The sequence below is a fragment of the Sprattus sprattus genome, assembly GCF_963457725.1.
Source record: "Sprattus sprattus genome assembly, chromosome: 1".
Lineage (NCBI taxonomy): Eukaryota > Metazoa > Chordata > Actinopteri > Clupeiformes > Clupeidae > Sprattus > Sprattus sprattus.
The window spans coordinates 30910178-30930177 of NC_137920.1; the positions used below are offsets into that span (position 1 = coordinate 30910178).

At 43.6% G+C, this 20000-nt stretch overlaps 3 protein-coding genes across 3 annotated transcripts in view; 1 reads left to right on the plus strand and 2 right to left on the minus strand.

Moving 5' to 3' along the window:
- kcnq5b (potassium voltage-gated channel, KQT-like subfamily, member 5b) overlaps window positions 1-2894 on the plus strand; it is a gene marked incomplete at its 5' end in the record, with an annotated part of 116454 nt that extends 113560 nt beyond the window's left edge. The window contains 3 exon segments of the mRNA XM_080854011.1: window positions 1263-1389; window positions 2105-2666; window positions 2669-2894. Coding sequence (XP_080710137.1) covers window positions 1263-1389; window positions 2105-2666; window positions 2669-2742 — 763 coding nt within the window. The 3' untranslated portion in view covers window positions 2743-2894.
- Window positions 2895-6358: 3464 nt separating this feature from the next.
- Window positions 6359-13562, minus strand: eef1a1b (eukaryotic translation elongation factor 1 alpha 1b; the record flags this gene model as incomplete). Its single annotated transcript, XM_080834938.1, has 7 exons — window positions 6359-6483; window positions 7002-7236; window positions 7949-8205; window positions 11343-11493; window positions 12162-12458; window positions 13019-13198; window positions 13419-13562. The coding sequence occupies 7 exons, from the start codon at window positions 13560-13562 to the stop codon at window positions 6359-6361; spliced, it is 1389 nt and encodes a 462-aa protein (XP_080691064.1).
- Window positions 13563-15744: 2182 nt separating this feature from the next.
- The window catches only part of LOC308369109 (ras and Rab interactor 2-like), a gene marked incomplete at its 5' end in the record, with an annotated part of 22298 nt that continues 18042 nt past the window's right edge, over window positions 15745-20000 (minus strand). Inside the window, 2 exons of the mRNA XM_080843451.1 lie at window positions 15745-18030; window positions 18470-18633. Coding sequence (XP_080699577.1) covers window positions 17647-18030; window positions 18470-18633 — 548 coding nt within the window. The 3' untranslated portion in view covers window positions 15745-17646. The remainder of the gene's footprint in view (window positions 18031-18469; window positions 18634-20000) is intronic.

Below are 20000 nucleotides of genomic sequence, written 5' to 3' on the forward strand. Positions count from 1 at the left end.
AAATGTAAATGTAACATGAATACCCATAAAATATCCTCTGTTGCTTGGCAGAAAACAAACAAAGGGACGTGTTCTCAAATATTGATCCCAAAACACTAACTGTGGTTTGGAAGCGCTAATGTTCAGAGGAATATTTGGTTGCATGGTTTGTTTTTGTTGCTAAATTAGTGTGAGTGCTTAAAAAAAAAAAAAAAAAAAAAAAGTGTTATTATCTGTCTCCATAACACGGCTTGTTGTTGTCATATGGTGTAACATATTGTACAAACAGGGGAAAACTAAATATCATTAGCTTGGTAATTTAGCTGGGCAGAAATGGATAATAGAATCACACATAATAGCCTACTACATATTGCTGATATGTGATGGTGAAAGAGAGGTGTATTAAAGTCAGCCAGTTCTGGAGAGACTCGAGGACGTGCATGACTAAATGACATGGTCTAATTCCTTTTCAGATTCAGCTGCATTGGGAGCTTAACCTCCTCTAACCTTTTCCCACCTGATATTTCCATTACCATTAGTAATGTATACACAACACGGACAGGAGATACCGTATAACTCTTACCTCTACTATTAACACTCTTTTTTCATGTATTAGGCCACCTTGTTATAGTATTAACCATGTTCTCTTTCCTTCTTGTATTAGGTTTCCTTGTTGTAGTATTAACCATGTTCTCTTTCCTTCTTGTATTAGGCCACCTTGTTATAGTATTAACCATATTCTCTTTCCTTCTTGTATTAGGCCACCTTGTTATAGTATTAGTCTTGTACTCTTTCCTTCTTGTATTAGGCCACCTTGTTATAGTATTAGTCTTGTACTCTTTCCTTCTTGTATTAGGCCACCTTGTTATAGTATTAGTCTTGTACTCTTTCCTTCTTGTATTAGGTCTCCTTGTTATAGTATTAGTCTTGTACTCTTTCCTTCTTGTATTAGGTCTCCTTGTTATAGTATTAGTCTTGTACTCTTTCCTTCTTGTATTAGGTCTCCTTGTTATAGTATTAGTCTTGTACTCTTTCCTTCTTGTATTAGGTCTCCTTGGCCACCTTGTTATAGTATTAACCATGTTCTCTTTCCTTCCACTTTCATAGTCTAGGTTCCTCTTTGCTGACGTCCTGATTGTAATGTTGTGGGTTCTTGCTGCTTTCTATAAATGGCTCTCCTCACCTCACTCAGTCTTTCTCACACACACAAATACACACCCACACACACTAATGCCCTCACCTCCTTTAACCCTGTTGGCTCGTCTCCACCATGTCTCTCTCAGGGTGGACCAGATCCTGGGCAGGGGCCAGATCCCTCTGGATAAGAAGGTCCGGGAGAAGTTGCTGTCAGACGGGGACCTGATGGAGGACGTCAGCATGCTGGGCCGCGTCTGTAAAGTGGAGAGACAGGTGACTTATTGTAATGGTGTTAATTATCGGACGGCGTGTGTTATCAGCAAACGTCCGCGTTGTCATGTGAATCCATTATTAAACTGAAGTTATAGATTGTTAATCCATTATTAAACTTAGCATTTGGATTGTTTAACAGAATGGCTTATGTTTGCCACTGTCCGATAACTGACATATCTACACTACTGGGGTAGTTATAAGGAGGCACTAGTCAGTTACTGTATTCATTGTTATAAGACAGTCGTACCCCCATTGGGTCATTACACCCAATTGTAATGTATTTGCAATGAGCTTTGCTGTGGTATAAAGGCCATAGCCCACTGCTTCCTGGTCCACAGTTTAGTGCAGAATTGACCAGTTTTCAGTAGTGGATCAGCCGCCTGTGTTTCGCTGGGAAGATAAGTAATGATGTAGCAGTTGTGCTGCTGAAAGGTCAAAGGTTCATGAATTGGGAAAGGGAGTAAGAGGTGAGGGCAGATGAACTCTGGATAGAGGTCAGACCTGTGCACAAATGCGTGGGCCGTGAAGACAATGCTCACGTTGTTCAGTGCATATGATCCCTGTGGGATGTCAAAGCAGACACAACCACACACACACACACACACACACACACACACACACACACACACACACACACACACACACACACACACACACACACAAATACACTTACACATACCCTCCTGACTGATAATCACTGTCTTTCACCATGTAGGTTCAGTCCATTGAATCCAAGCTGGACTCTCTACTGGACATTTACCGGCAGGTGCTGCACAAGGGCTCCTCCTCAGCCCTCACTCTGTCCTCCTTGCCCTTGTTCGAGTTTGAGGCCACCTCCGGCTACCCCAGCTCTATCCTCAGCAAGGACCTGTCCACGTCCTCTCAGGTGCCTCACTCGGCCAGCTCCAACCTGCATCGGGGCCTGCACATCATCCTGGCCCCCAACGAGCTCAACCTCAACCTGGGCTCCTCTCCCGACCCCACTCCCAGCCCGGGGCCCTTCAGCCCCCAGCCGCCCACCCCAGACAGCGCGTCAGTGGACACCCCTCCTCCGCTGCCCTTCACCCCCAACAGCTTCTCCTCTGGAATGGGCCACGGGTATTTCTCCAGCCTGGGGCGACCTCCTCCGCACCCTCTCTCCAACCTCATGATGCAGCTCCCCACGGTGCCTCCGCCGCCGCCGCCTCCCACCGCCCACACCCCGCTGATCAGGGCTAGCAGGAGGGAGGTGGCCCCTTCCGGGGGGGACTTCTCCCCGCCCTACCTGATGGGGGTGCGCGAGGAGGTGGAGGAGGCTCTGAGCTCTGGGCTGGGTCGGCCCCCCTCACACCACCACCACCACCAGCTCCCTAAGAGCCGCCTGAGCGCCAAAGAGGACTGCTCCTGGAGGAGACACGCCAGCCTGGAGATGGACCCCCTGGCTCCTATACCGAGGAGGCCCGTCTCAGGGGACCTGGGTCTGGGAAAGTCCTTGTCCGTGCAGGACCTCCTGGGGACCGGGCCGGAGGTGGACGGCCGCCCCAGTCTGTCCTCTTCAACCTCCAGCAGCAATGACTCAAGCAGGGCACTGGGGGAACCTCTCTGTGGAAGGGGAGGAGGAGGAGGAGGAGGGTGGGGGGAGGCTGACCTCTTCATCAGCGATAAGGACCTGGAAGCCCCTGAGCGGGCGTTTGACTTCCTGTCCGCTGGGACGGAGGAGACCACGTTCTCCTCGGAGCTCCTGCAAACGAGCGCGACGGATCCTCCAGCCCCCAGCCACGGCCTGGCCCAAGGTCAAGGAGAGCCGGGCTGTGGGAGCGAGGATTCCATTAACATGCCCCACGTGAGGCTAAAATAGAGACAACACAGATATTTGACAGGCTGGCCACATTTGAACACAATCCTTTATTTTTATTCTACATTTGTTTTTTTCTGTTTGGGAAGATTCCCAAGATTGGGAAGCATATCTTTGATAGACAGTCTTTAATTTTTCTGGTTTCACTTAAATGTATACTTTCAGAAGAAAGGACAAGAGTACCTCTACACACGATACTATTGCATGAGTTTCTTTGTAAGAAACTAGACAAGTATTTGATGCACTCATGGTTTGAGGGACAGCGTTTTTTTTCCTTTTTTAAGGAGACAGTGAAGTGTGTGAGAACCTCACTTTGAACAACCATGAGCCATGACCTCACCACTGCATGCACTCTGCATGAATCCTATCAGCTAGAGCATGAAATTCATCGAAAAATAATCTCATTGTTCAAAGTCTACGTACCACAACACAACACAAAGTTGACACCATAGCGTTGTACTCAATCGCATAGTGTACATGGTCAGAACCATCTTTTTTGCACATGTTAACCGTATGTTATGTGAGAAAGCCCACGTTATATTATACTTACAAGTGCCGGACACAATGAAAGACATCTCTGCTTAATACTGTTTTGTACAGTTTTGATAACCAAAACTAAATGTTTAGATGGTGAAGAACTTGAGCAACACTTTCACAGGTGGCAGCTTCAGCATCTGTCAATGTCCTGTCTTTTCAAAGTCAATAGAATGTGGTCTCAACATACCTGAAACATGACACTCCCTTTTTAAACCACATTTCATCCAAAACCCATAAGGATGTATTTTAACTAATCTAGTGTTGGTAGTTAGGTTAAATGCTGCTTGTTATAACTAGTTAACCTAAAAAAAAATGAAACCCTGACTGACTGAGAGCTTTCTTTGATGGTGAAATATCCTACAATGACTCATGGAATTTGCTTGATGCAAATCCAGACGCAGAACAGAGGACGCAAGGAGTGTTTACACTTGCCATAGAACGTTGAGCTGCGGAACAGATGACGAAGTGTAGCCTACCACAGAACAATGTGTCAAACTCCGCTGTGTGTGTGGAGTAGCCCCAGTAGAGTAAAGCCCAAATAGTGGTCTGGTGTAGTTGGCTAGCTGGCTTGGGATTTCAAATTTGACATAGTTTGATTGTTAGCTGCAACAATCCATCCCTTCCCTTTTTACTTTGAAGGGATGAAAAAGATAAAGATGTTTAGCTAGGTAGATAGATAAGAATCCAAAAACTGTTTATCAGACTTTATTTAGACGGATTACAACATACAGTATAACCTTAATGCATATTTTTATTGTCACTAGAAGTTACTTTTTTTTTTTGTTCTCCTTTCAACTGGGTACGTCCTGTACAATGTTACAATTGTGTCATTGTTCCCGCAAATGTATTTCTTGTTGATAAAGGTACGATTTAATACCGCACAACCATAGTCAAATCGTACACTGGCACATAGTTGTAAATGCTGAGTTGGACTGGACATCCACGGCTGTTGGCGATTCACTGTGAACTTCCAAATGTACGTTGGCCACGCAGAATAAAACACCACGCATAGAAATGGTGCCTTTCATTCAGCCTCAACATCCACCCTTCCTCAGCAGAGAACAGGACGATCTCAGACTGACACGCACCCTTCTGTTTCCCTTAGCATTTTGAAAACTGCCCACCCTGTCCAGGATTAAGCCACGGCAAATGAGCCTTTTAAATGTTTGTTTCCTGTCGTAACACAATTCATTTTTTTTTTCACCATGATGGGCAAGCCCAAGTTCCTTTAGCTAAATGAAGCCTGTTGCACCACAGAGATGCAAATGAACCTTTCTTCTAATACTGAAAAGAGTAAAAAAAATAAAAACAGTAAAACTGAACAAAAAAACCTGTCTGTGTGTTAATTTTACTTTTGTCATTCTTAATAGCATTGTGTGCCGTCTTCAATTTACCGTTTGCAAAAGCTAATGTTTGTTAGCCTGATGCTCCTTAGCAATATTCTTCATGGTCTACACTTCATTCCCTTACACAGGGCATCCACTAACAGATCCCAATTAATTGAAGATGACAGGATTAGCGTCAAAGTACCTTCATCTGCTGAGCTGAGCACAGGCTAAATAGTGACAGACAACCTAGCAGAGATGAGCCTTGCCTTACTTTTCTTCTAGAGGGGTCTATGCAGCGTTCTGCTGTTTTCCACAACTTTGTCCACCTTCTTTTTGATAAAACAGACCTCCTCGGCTCAATGACAGTCCCCCCCACTTCCCAACGCGCTTCCACCTCCCTCACTTTGGGCGTTCTATTACCGGTATGCACTTCTTGTTTTGAACGTTTCCAGACCTCAGCGAAGACTGCAGGGCCAGGATAAGTTACAAACAGAAACAATGACAAGGAGGAAATGCATGATGTTCTAGGATCTTTAATAGAATGGGTAGGTCATGAATCTACAGGATACTGCAGGGCACAGAGAACCATAGCCATTTAAAGTACAAGAGTGCGAGTGCAAAAGACTTAGACTGAAAAGTGACTGAGTTAAGCTTGTTTGTTCTAGTCAACTATTGCTTTTTAAAGTGCACAGAGAACATGCGTTCAGCTTAAAATAGTAAATGCCAGAAAGCTTCAGGTCCATTTAAAGCTACATGTCAACACAACAGTTCAACATCGAACAACAGAAAACAACACACAAACAGGGACAGGATTCGAGACAGCCAGCAAGCCCAGTGCAAACTATGACTTTTTTTAACATCTACTAAAACAAGTTCTATTGTGCTTAAGTAGATATCTGGTCACTATTGTACAGTGGTCTACCCCAGAACGAGGAAAAGGACAACGTTGATCACTCATCCCTGTCACAGACTAAATGTAGTTTATGAACTCCTGAACCCTAAACACACGAAGAACTGGAAACAAACTGTTCCACAAACAACAGAGACTAACTACTCAAACATTTAAACGATTGTCCCCTAACGGCGATCATTGTCAGAGCAGCTAATGTTTTGGTAAGTTACGGTGTGAGTAATGATTATTTTTTTTCCTTCTCCTGCTCTTGCGATGCATTGTGAGAATTAACCAGGCTTTATGGATGGGGGGGAGGGGTGGCTGGTCGTTGTTCTTGTTGTCGCAGGTGATGCAGAGCGGGGCGGCTCCGCACGACATTCATTTGCCCTTCTGGGCCTTCTGGGCAGACTTGGTGACCTTGCCAGAGGTCGCGGCCTTCTTATCAACGGCCTTGATGACCCCGACCGCCACAGTCTGACGCATGTCACGCACTGCAAAGCGCCCTGTGAAATAAAAGATACAAGGTGATCGTGTAATTACATGTCACCTTATTACAAACCTGTGGAACACTAAAGTAGAGGGGACCCTACATAAATAAATTACTAGGCATTCATACGCACTGAAAAAGCAACTGTGAATGTTTATCACGTGGCACAGGACTACATAGTGCTTAGCATTGGTGGCCAGCAGGAATGACAGGTGTGTTTATCTGTCCTTCACATGACCATATTTTATATAGTATGTTCATTTGTATAGTGTATACAATAACAGTGTGTTAACACACACAATTTTGGCCCTTTTCATATACAGTAACATAGATAAATACACGTTTTGAATATGACCTACCTTGCATGTTGAAAGGAATTATGCCCTTTTAGTACGAATATGAAATGTATATGCAAGCTCTTTGCCACAGATTTATCATGTAAGTATAAGTATGATTCCAAGATATTTTTTACACACCTTTTCCCTATGGGTTAACTTGATTAGTTAAACTTGGGACAGGTCCCAAACCACTTACCCAGAGGAGGGTACTCGGAGAAGCTCTCCACACACATGGGCTTGCCGGGGACCATCTCCACGATGGCAGCGTCCCCAGACTTCAGGTTCTTGGGGTCGTCCTCCAGCTTTTTGCCCGAGCGGCGGTCAATCTTCTCCTTGAGCTCGGCGAACTTGCAGGCGATGTGGGCAGTGTGGCAGTCCAGGACAGGAGCGTAGCCTGCGCTGATCTGGCCTGGGTGGTTCAGGATGATCACCTGGGTTTAGAAACACATGCAAATGGGTCAGGGACCGCCTAGCTCCAAACAACAGCTGTAATGTTTGTATGGACTTTATTTCAGTCTATTCCTAGTAGCTGTTAGTAAGTAAACTGGGATTGTTAACATTAAATATATGTGTCCATATACTGTACCTATTTTGAATATGAAAAAGTGTAGGTTTGGTGTTCTGTGTTTAGCAAGACAGCTAACAGTATGAGTTTAGCCACATCTGTGGGACAGGGACCACCAAGCTCCAAACACCAGCTGTAATGTTTGCATGGACTCTATTTCAGCCTTGTTCTGGTAGTTAGTTAGTGACTACACTAGTAGTTAAACAAGACATTTTATTTATTTAAGTGGAATTGAAGACACCTATTCCAAACCACTACATGACAATCTGAGTCAAGAACTATTTCCCTGGATTAAAGTGATGATTTTATCAACAGACAACGAGACATTATAACTTCGATCGATGGTGGCTATTGTCCACATTAAATTCACATGGCACTGCTCTATCACTGCCTCATAATAATAATAATAATACTACATTTTATTTAGGGCGCCTTTCATGAAACCCAAGGTCGCCTTACAACAGTGAATAATACAGTTAAAAAATATTTTTAAAATGCATTTAACATATATATACTGTATATGTGTCACATATCTATGGATAGATATGTACAGGTAATTCCCTTCCAGTGTTGCTCACCTGTGCGGTAAAGCTGGCGGCCTCCAATGGGGGGTCGTTCTTGCTGTCCCCGGCCACGTTGCCACGACGAATGTCCTTCACAGACACGTTCTTGACATTGAAACCCACGTTGTCTCCGGGCATGGCCTCGGTCAGGGCCTCGTGGTGCATCTCCACTGACTTGACCTCGGTGGTCACATTCACAGGGGCAAAGGTCACCACTATGCCAGGCTTCAGGATGCCCGTCTCCACCCGGCCAACGGGCACAGTGCCGATGCCTGAGGGTAAGACAGGGCAGCACAAGGTGCATCATGGGAGAGATTATTTCAGCAAGTCTAAGCAATAACACAAATGGGGTGCTTTATTAAAGCAAGGCCATATTTAAGAGTAAAAAAATATGTTAAAACACGGAGGATATGCTTCTACTTCGACAGAGAATAGAAAAAAACTAAAAGGGAAAACTAGATATGCTTTTCTGCAAGAAAATGTAAATGTGATTGCGCTGCAGCAGAAGTCCGGCATTGCATCCCTTAAACTAGGCGATTACTTGGATGCCTCCGAAAGAAATGTTTGACTCTCCTACCACCTGTTGGATGAGCAATAAATGTAGTGAGGCGCAGGGCAGCCATTCTCTATGCTATGATGGTGGCAAGGGACGTGCACAGGAATTTTGAAGGGCAGTCATTTTTGTCACCGCCGCTGCCACGCCCCCGTCCCCTGATCGCATATTTTGCCAATATAATTTAAAACTCTCACTAACCGCCGCTGCCACTCCCCCGTCCCCTGATCGCATATTTTGCCAATATCATTTCAAACTCTCACTAACCGCCGCTGCAACGCCCCCTTCGCCTGATCGCATATTCCGCGATTATTTTATCTAGGCATACATGAAGTTCTGGAGCCATAATACTATTTAAAAAATATATATATTTCCTTCTGAGGGGCAACTTCAGTCGAGGAGGGCTAACGGGAAGATGCCCGAGCAACCTTACCCCTTCCTGTGCACAACCCTGATGGTGGCTATTGTCCACATTAAATTCACATGGAACTGCTCTGTAACTGCTTCATACATTACATACAGTCATGGACAAAAATGTTGGCACCCCTGCACTTCCTTTCAGATAATGCACGACTACTCCCAGAAAAGTGTTGCAATTACAAATGCTTTTCTATTCACATGTTTATTTACTTAGTTTGCATTGGAAAAACACAAAAAATCTGAGAAATAATGCCAAATCTGACTTTATTCCACATAAAACTCAAAAAAGGGCCGGACAAAATTATTGCCACCCTCAACTTTATAATGGGTAAAACACCCTTAAAAATAAAGAAATACAAATATCTGAAATCTATAGCTTCCTATAACCATTAATGAGGTGTCTTACACCTCTCTACTGGAACTTTGGACCACTCTTCTTTTGCCAACTGCTCCAAGTCTCTCACATTTGAAGGGTGCCTTCTCCCAACTACTGATTTGAGATCATGCCCCAGTTGTGCTATGGGATTAAGATCTGGACTCATCTCGGACACTTCAGAACTCTCCAGTGTTTTGTCTTAACCATTTCTGGGTCGTTTTGAAGTGTGCTATGGGTCATTGTCCTGCTGGAAGACCCATGTCCTCTGACGGAGACCCAGCTTTCTGACAGTGGGCCCTACATTGCGCCCAAAAATTATTTGGTAGTCCTCAGATTTCCTGATGCCATGCACACAGTCAAGGCATCAGGTTCCAGAAGCAGCAAAGCAACCCCAAAACATCGGTCCAGCTCCACCATATTAGCCTGTAGGGACCGTGTTCTTTTTTTTTAAGGCCTCATTTCGTTGCCTGTAAACTGCTTTACCAAAAAGCTCTACTTTGGTCTCATCTATCCACAGGACGTTCTCCCAGAATGATTTTGGCTTCCCCAAGAAAGTTTTGTCAAACTCCATTCTGGCTTTTTTATGTCTCTGTGTTAGCAGTGGGGTCCTCTGGGTCTCCTACCATAGCATCCCATTTCATTCAAAAGGCGACGGATAGTGCTAGCTGACACCGTTGTACCCTTTGTCTTTAATTTATTTGGAAGTTGTTCTAGGCTATTTATCCACCATTCAAACAATCTTTTGTTGCATTCTGTCATCAATTTTTTCTTCCTTCCACATCCAGGGAGGTTAGTGACAATGCCATGGGCTGTAAACTTGTTGATGACACTGCGCACAGTGGACACAGGAACATTAAGATCTCTGGAGATGGACTTATAGCCTTGAGATTGTCCATGCTTGTCTACAATTTTGGTTCTCAAATCCTCAGACAATTATTTGCTCATCTTTCTTTTCTCCATGCTCAGTGCGGTATACACAGACACACAACACAAAGGTTGAGTCAACTTTGCTCCATTTTAACTGGTTGCAAATGTGATTTATATATTGCCAGCATCTGTGGCTTGCCACAGGTGAGTTTAAATAAAGAATAAAGGAGCATTCCATGCTTAAAATACAATTATTTCTTATAATTTTGAAAGGGTGCCAATCATTTTGTCCGGCCCTTTTTTGAGTTTTATGAGGAATAAAGTCAGATTTGGCATTATTTCTCAGATTTTTTTGTGTCTTTCCAATGCAAACTAAGTAAATAAACATATGAATACAAAAGCATTTGTAATTGCAACACTTTTCTGGGAGTAGTGGTGCATTATCTGACAGAAGTGCAAGGGTGCCAACATTTTTGTCCATGACTGTATATACTGTATAGATGTAACAGGAGATTATATATAGATATGTACAGGTAATTCCCTGTAAATCCCGTAATCTAGGCAATTATTTGGATTATAACACTTTGCCCTTTGTATGTTTGACTCTCCTTCCACCTGTTGGATGAGCAATACCTGTAGTGAGGCGCAGAGCAGCGATTCTCTATGCTATGATGTAACCTCAGTCGATGGTGGCTATTGTCCACATTAAATTCAAATGACACTGCTCTGTCACTGCTTCATACATTACATATATATGTATTGTATAGGTGTAACAGGAGATTATACTGCATAAAGATATGTACAGGTAATTCCCTGCAAATCCCGTTCTGGCACACATAGGCAGACAACACAAAACTCTCCTATGGAATTATGAATCAGTCAATGTTCAAAATTAGTTGATGGTCTCCTTTTATTGTGTGCAATGCACCTTGTCGAGATCTAGGAAGAACTCGACCACTGTGTTCAGATGGCAATTAAGAATCTTTTCAAACATCAACAATAGAGAAGTCCAAAGCTGAACCTGATGAACTTGATGAACTATACGTGATAGCTTGCGCAATCACATCAAAAATAGACCACAGCTTAAACCCGCCTCTTCTAGGAGACACTAAAAATAACCCTCACAGACACCTGTCTGCAGACGGAACCTACTCATCCTCCCCCGTCATGTGTCTGGAGTCGGCCCACCTCACCTCCGATCTTGTAGACGTCCTGCAGAGGGAGGCGGAGGGGCTTGTCCGTGGGCCGCGAGGGGGGCTGTATGGCGTCCAGGGCCTCCAGGAGGGTGGTCCCGGAGGCATTGCCGTCCTTGCGTGTGATCTTCCAGCCCTTAAACCAGGTCATCTGCAGGAGAGGACGAAACGGGACAGGGACATTGCTGTGAGCGCTAATGCCGACTAATCCCACACACAAAGTGGCTAATTCATTCAGTTGATGGATATGCTCATGACCGACCAGGCTGACGGTTGGCCATGAGGGTAGCTGCTTTTAGGCAATCACTAAATTTAAGACAACGAGCACTGATTGGTTACTGATTGGTTACTACTACTCAGTCAGTTTGGATGACTAGTGGCTCAATTGAATTCTAATTGGGTAGTTGCTGAATTTATCTTAAAAACGTACAGTCACTGGATCCTTACCTTAGGGCAGTTGCTGATTTAACAAATCTTAAAAACTTAAAATCACTGAAACTTTGTTAGGGTTGTTGCTGAATTTAAAATCACTGAATACTTTGTTATGGTAATTGCTGAATTTAAAATCTTAAAAACTTCAAATCACTGGATACTTACGTTAGGGTAGTTGCTGAATTAAAAATCTTAAAAACTTCAAATCACTGAATACTTCGTTATGGTAGTTGCTGAATTTAAAATCTTAAAAACTTCAAATCACTGAATACTTTGTTATGCTAATTGCTGAATTTAAAATCTTAAAAACTTCAAATCACTGGATACTTACGTTAGGGTAGTTGCTGAATTAAAAATCTTAAAAACTTAAAATCACTGAATACTTACGTTAGGGCTGGGCTCCAGCATGTTGTCCCCATTCCAGCCGGAGATGGGCACGAACGCCACCGTGTCGGGGTTGTAACCGATCTTCTTGATGTAGGTGCTGACCTCCTTGACGATCTCCTCGTAGCGCTTCTGGCTGTAGTTGGGCTCGGTGGAGTCCATCTTGTTGATGCCCACGATGAGCTGTTTGACGCCCAGCGTGTAGGCCAGCAGGGCGTGCTCGCGGGTCTGCCCGTTCTTGGAGATGCCCGCTTCGAACTCGCCCACGCCAGCAGCCACGATCAACACGGCACAGTCCGCCTACATCCAGAATCAACCAAGAGAAGTTAGCCACATTATGCAATTCATTATGCAATCATTTTCTTTCAATCGACTCATTGGCAAACTTAAAGAATCAGTCTGTGATTCTAGCAAAAGGTTGTTGATATCTTAAACCAACAGGCAGTCATAAAACACCACTCCCTTCCATGCTCCTGAAGCACCTTGCTGATTGTTGGCTGGAATAGTGTATATTTTCCCCATATTTTTCCCCTTTACAGAGCGAGGACTGTGTATGAACACCAAAGACGCAAGGATAGATACATACCCAGCTAAAGGACCATCAGGAGCAGTTCAATGAATTTGATCAATTTAGATTTGCAGCTTAAATTCATTTGCTCAGTTGATCGACATGTCATGCATCCACTTTGTACGTGTCCTCCATACTTTGCGCATACTTGGTGTTTGCATACCCTTATTTATACATTACATACCCATACACACGTGCATTCTCAGTACATTTATATCTTAACATGAACGTGTAACAGGCATTTGTAGTTTTTCTCCATTGCAGCATGTAATGCTATTTCATAAGAACCAACCTGGGAAGTGCCCGTGATCATGTTCTTGATGAAGTCCCTGTGGCCAGGGGCGTCGATGATGGTGACATAGTACTTGCTGGTCTCAAATTTCCACAGTGAGATGTCAATGGTGATGCCACGCTCCCTCTCTGCCTTAAGCTTGTCCAGGACCCAGGCATACTTAAATGAGCCTTTCCCCATCTTAGAGGACCCAAAACACATCAAACACATCTTTAGTGACCATAAAAGATAGACCAAAGATGTTTACCTAAATCAACAATTATGGTGGTACTTAAATATTGTTGGTCGTAATAGATTCTATGTCATTGTAAAACATAAAAGTGTTAAAAATGTTAAACATCGTGAATCATATCGCAGAGAAAGACATACATGTTGGTGAATACTAAATATAATCCCATACCTCGGCAGCCTCCTTCTCAAATTTCTCGATGGTCCGCTTGTCGATACCGCCGCATTTGTAGATGAGGTGGCCGGTGGTAGTGGACTTGCCCGAGTCCACATGGCCAATGACTACAATGTTAATGTGAAGCTTTTCCTTACCCATGTTTATTTGCCGGGGATCGTACTGCTGCTATCGGATCTACGACAAACAAGGAACAAAATGTGAATTATTAATGGCAGCCATTTCTAATGAATGGCCCAACTGTTCAAGGCTACAACCAGCTAGTGCATGCAAATTTAATGCAGGGATAAGTTAGCAGAGCCAATTTGGAGTGGATGTAGCGATATTTAAAACATAGGCCGCCAACTTTGTCCTTGAAGGTGTCAGAGGATTTAAAATCACACCATGGGCATCACTGAATAAGACAAATTGATTAAACCACGAATATATAGAATACTTTGCTGTACAATGAGCAGATCATTCATAAAAATATTTCTTAAAACATTATCAATAAGCCACTAACAAGTACACGAATAAGTTATATTACTTTGATAGCGGTCGTTCAATTCGGTTAACTTTGGTAATATCACTCGGCAAATTGTATTGTAAACATAAGTATTCCTATGCATGCGTTTGAATAATAATGTTTAACGGCTCTGACAAGTAGCTTACGGTAACGTTTGGTTTACTGAGCAAACGATGCCATCATATTATTTTGGAAATGGTCCACAGGCCTATCTCGCATCGGTTGAGACGGAGGCTATCTGTATAATCATCGTCAATTTGATGACCAAATGCTGCGACGAAATCGCGCTTTGAGGCGAGAGAGAACATGTCTACGGATTTAAAAGCGTTTCTGACCGTCCAGGCTACAAATCCCCTCTGCAGCCGTGCGCCATGTTTCTGTCATCCGTAACTCCAAATGTTGCGCAGCAATGTCACAAAACTCCACAATGTCCACAATTCGAAAACAATTCATTGGGGCTAATTTATCGGACGCATATAACACAAACCGTTTCGTTGATTATATGTGTTAAATTATGGAGATCACAATTTTTATATCCCACCTTGGACAGAGTCCGAGGAAGCCGGTCGGCGGAGGCGGCCTGTTTGACTGGGACGCGGCTCCGTTGTCTCAGCTACTGTAGCGAAGGTGCAGTTGTCGTCACCGAAAGAGGTCTAGAGCGCTTATCGCCACACAGAAAAAGATAACTGCTATTCATATTGCGTCCAGTAGGTGGTAGGCGGCAATAAGGATTTGCAGAGCCCTACCTATACAGAAATATCTACGGCTCTAGGGGTTTGCGGTTACCTTAGTCACAGCAAGTGAGAATATAATCTGCGTGTCGTTCTCTTTCTCGCTCTCTCTCTCTCTGTATAGGCTATATATATTTATTGGAAACGGCTGTATCTTTATGTAGCCTACATCTAAATCTAAACAAGAATGCTTCATCTACTTTTTACAGTAGGTTTTCATGACAAGGAATAACTTTTGTTTAATGTCCCAGAAATACATTTTAAAAGTCACAATATTTTAAATCAATCTATCCTGACATTCAGTTTAATTTCACTTTATTTCAGAAAGAGCAGGTCAATTATCTCCACATTGATGATGCTACTAGAAAACACAATGAGTAGGCAGTAAAGTCATTAGGCTACCTGATTACCTGATGAATATTGCACAACATGAACACTTTCCTAGATGTCTAAAAGTACTTTTCGCCTGAAGAGATTCATATAGGCCTACACAGGCTATAGGCTAGGCTATGTATGACACAAAACTAAATTAAAGGTGCCATATGGGTTTTTTATGTAAAATGGAAATGTTTCTGGACACAGTCACACACACACACACACACACACACACACACACACACACACACACACACACACACACACACACACACACACACACACAGAGAGAGAGAGAGAGACAGATGATGTAACATTGAAGGCACGATGGACAAAGAATGTTTTCCAATATTGCTATGCACTTTACCTGACTCTTTATCTCATAATTTGCAAAACACCTCAGACAAAGGCACAACATAAACTGTCCTGCAGGGATACATCATTAGTGGTAGTGTGGAAGTGTGGTGCTTTCTGCACCTTTTAATTGCTTGTTTTCGTGGAGACTAATGTGGTGAAACACAGTGCTTGTCGAGGGGATAAGTATTACAATTTTTGTTGTCCACCTTTTTGCAGTGGAGCTTTCGAGGTCTATGACAACGGCGAATCAAATGAATTCAGACACAGTAACTGGAAAAAGCCAACTTTATGAAAGTATCTTTGTTTTGATGAACTATACATAGTCTAAACAGCACTTGTAGGGCAATAACTCATCCAGAACAAAATGATGGTTATTAACAAACATCATGGTTTCTGGTGTATGGCAGGGTCCTGAAGGCACTATTGATATGAAAGTGCAATAACAGATCAAGTCCACTAGGTGGCACATTGTCTTTGCTTTCAATGCAAAAGCTTGTTGACATTTGAGCTCATCGGCCTAATAAATCCCACCCCTCTTCTCCGTGCTCCTGAAGGAAAATATTGATTAGCTGGAATTGTTATGGCTCTGTCCGAGCCACTGTGTTTATTTTCATTTTACAGGGTCAGGACTATTCGACCCCAGAGTGTTTTGGGAGCGCACATACTGAGCAGACAGATAAGAGAATAGTGAGAAGCAATTATCTGGACCTGACAAACAAGTGGGTTGTATTACAATCACAAACTGCACCTTTATGTTGCTCATTGTGCCTCCTGATTGCAGTTATGACACTCTTCAGAACACCCTGTGTTGAAGCAGGGACATGTTCCATACTATGGGACAACTACCACTTGCTCCTTCTCCAGTTAATAGAGGACAGAGAATTTGTGAATACAACACCAGTGTTAGCGTAGCTTGAGAATAATGTAAAGACAATATAAGCACAATGTGCAGACTGTCTGCAGGATTAGCGGTTAGCATATTATTTCATATACTGGAACCAAGGTAAGTGGCAAAATAACAAAAGTAACTGGTCTTAAAATTGCCCAGTCTGATTCGACTTGTGTACAGTCCAGCGATAAGACATGCTTATGATTTTCATCCACAGTTAACCAGCAACCGGGGACTGAATGAAAATAATGAAATGAAAATATATTCTATTATTCTATAATAATAGCAATAATAATATAATACAATTGTCTGTATCTTTATGTACAATGACATGGACTCAAAATGCAGGTTATTAGTAACTTACTTTCTAGGCCAACTCAGGCACGTACTGTACATCATTGCTGTCTATAGGCAGTAAAATTGCAACAGGGATATCACACATAAACTACAAAAAAGTGCTGTACAGGAAACTTAGGCTACCCCAGGAGAACCCGTGGTCATGACGGTATGAGCACCGCTGTACAAATTCCAGTTGAGAAGTTACAAGACACTCAGCCACTCCCTTGGCAGGGGCATGAGAATCAAAGGTACAGATTAAAATACATAAATCCTTGGCTGGAAGGTAAGTTTTCTGGCATTGGTTTTCAAGTTTGCATGCACAGACACATCTAAGCCATTTGTTTTCACCCCACTGCACATTCCTGCCAACTTTCAGTGCAAACTTGGCTCTAGCATGGACTCGGCCCAGAGACTCTGTGCACCCTGGGAATTGTAGGATTACATTTTTTAAACATAAATACATTTTCATATGTTATTCATTTTAGCATACAAATGACTGTACGCTAACTTTCAATCTACCTTTACCTAATGTAGACCACACACACTGAATATGGCGCCGAAATATAGACAATCTTGGAAAAGTCATTGTCACTTTCTTCAGCACGGCTGCCTTCTAACATTTCCTGTTATAAAACAGCAGTGAACAGTTCGCTTCTTTGTCATGAGCACGTGATCACACCGACGTACTCCTCCTCTCTCGTCATCGCAATGTTTTTTTCAATTTGACTGGTCAAGGTTGAGTGGAGCACTTTTGGTTCGCTGCCCAGGTAGGCGTGGGCTAAAGGTGCAGCATCACAGAGGTTGAGTGGAAAAGGCCTAGTGACTACTTGTGGTCGTGGTGTGCAGGAGACGGTCCAGACCCTAAGTGCACCCTGGGAAATGTAGTATTCCATTACCTCCATCATGTCAGGAACTCAACACTGCAGAAGTGGATGCTCCTACAGGGACACCATGACAGTGAATGTGGGATCAAATCAGTCTCAGAATCCTTTACCACTCCAGGCTTCTCAGCCGAAGGAAGGGAGGCCATTACTGGTGGTCATGGTGATTGGGGAGGCCATTACTGATACAGTGTCCGCTGGTGGTCGTGGGGGTTGGCAGGCTGTTGCTGTGGTTGTCGTTCTGGTTGTTATTGAGGCTGAGGTTTGGCATCTTCCGGTAGACAAAATGGTAGTCCTGCATTTGCGGGCGGCTGTGCAGCTCCGCCTTGATCCTCTGCGGGTGCGTGTCTGGCGCCAACTGCTGGCTGGCACCGTCCGTGACCAGGTAGAGGGCGTAGTTCTCTTGGTCGGCCACGCGGAACTTGAACGCGCACACCTGGCACACCTCCTCGGTGGTGGCGTACGGGCGCACCTGCAGCGTCTTGGAGGTGCAGCCGCTGCCCGCCTCCTGCAGCGCCACCCGCAGGTAGTTCTACCACAGGACACAGGTTTCAGTTTAGAAACTCGACATACAGCAGATTCACATTTACAGCATAAGATGGAGTGACAAAAGGCACAACTTCAATGCTACATGTATTGTCATTTTACATTATCTTTAATATTTCTAATATTCTAATATTTGCTCCATTCGGTCCTTTTCTGTACTTGATTTTAATTAATTCCGCTGTTACTTCAGTGCTATACCTGCAAAACTAAATCTGCTAAATATGGATGTATTGTAGTGCCACTTCAACCATGAACATGTAAAAACCACTCGGTGTGTGTATATGAGTATATGTGTGCTTGTCTGTGTGTGTGTGTGTGTGTGTGTGTGTGTGTGTGTGTGTGTGTGTGTGTGTGTGTTCGTGTGTGTGAATATAAAATCTTGTGCCGTTGTCACCAGGGCAGGCGTTGGCGGGCAGGGGCTCTACCTGGAAGTCCTCCACGGCGGGTATGGAACGCTGGGCGGTGCGTCGGCGGTGCCACTGGTGCAGCGTGTTCTGGGCCTCGGTGCTGAGGGCGCGGGCCGCCTGCTCCTCCTGGAGGTTCTTGATGAGGGCCATGGCACTGTACGCGCTGGTCAGGTAGTAACCACCTGGGGGAAAGAGAGGAGGGGGGGGGGGAGGAGGAGGAGGGGATAATTAGAATCATATACATCACGTATGTCAGGTAGTAACCACCTGGGGGAAAGAGAGGGGGGAGGAGGGATGTATCAGAATCATATATATCACGTATCATTAAGCGGATACATGCGTTCATCTGTTTTTCGGTCTTACACGTGAGAAAAATGACACTGTCTGTGTTAGGGCCAACAAACCCAGGTGTGCCCCAGGCAACCCAAGCAAAATATGATTGTAAACTTGAAGGATAAGAGAGTGAATCCAAATGAGACCAAACTATAATCCATCTAGACAAGAGCTGAAACGAGGCAAAACCCAGTCCAATTTTTTGATAGCCAACAAAGAGGCAAAACAGTATGATCAGACAGGCAGAGACAGAGAGGGGGGGAGAGGGGGAGAGAGAGAGATAGAGAAAAAAAACAGCAAAGGTAACCAAGGCCAAAGGCCAGTGGAGGCAAGGCCTCTAACACATCATTTGGGTATCTAACACACATTTTTTGTCCAATGCGACTAACCAAACATAGCTACATCCGTCTATAAAGTACACAGGACAGGGAACAGGAAACACACACACACACACACACACAAACAATATGGACTTTGTGCCAAGAAACTTCCACCCTGGGACAACAACCTGTTTTATTGCCCAAAACAGCAAACAGCGACGCCTCATGCAAGGCCACAATCCTTTGAAACAAACCTGTACCGAAATGTTTCCAGCAGCCAGCTAATGTGAACCTCTGATCTAATGAATACAGTCTACAGAAGGTCTCAGCGGTCTTTAAAGGGGCATGAATCAAATCTGAACTAAATATATTTTTAAGTTAATCACTGCAGTTCTGCACATGTATTGACGTGGAGTCTTTGATTCTTGATGGTTGTTGACATTTCAGCTCAACAGCCAATTATATTACTTCCCTTCTTTCTATGTCCCCGAAGCAATGTTTTGATTTGACCAGAATTGTTTCTGGCTCGGCCCAAGCCACTTCACTTGTTTAACATTCACAGAACCAGGACGGTGCACAGGACAGCCAGCACACACACTGAATACACAGCTAGAGGACTGTGAGAAGCAATATGCTGAATTTGACAAAAAAGGATACTGCACTGCAAAAATGCTTTTCTAACCTAGTGTTATTACTCTTATATTGAGATGAAAAAATCTAGTTGGTCTTGTTTCTAGCTAAATTGAACTTACCTAGTGCTCTTTGGTAAGGTTATTTTTGCCTATTTCAAGCAAATATTACTTATTTTAAGAAACCTTAACAAGCCAAATTTGCTTAACGCACTGGCAGCCAAATTTGCTTGTTTTAAGCAAAATCTGCTTAAAACAAGCAAATTT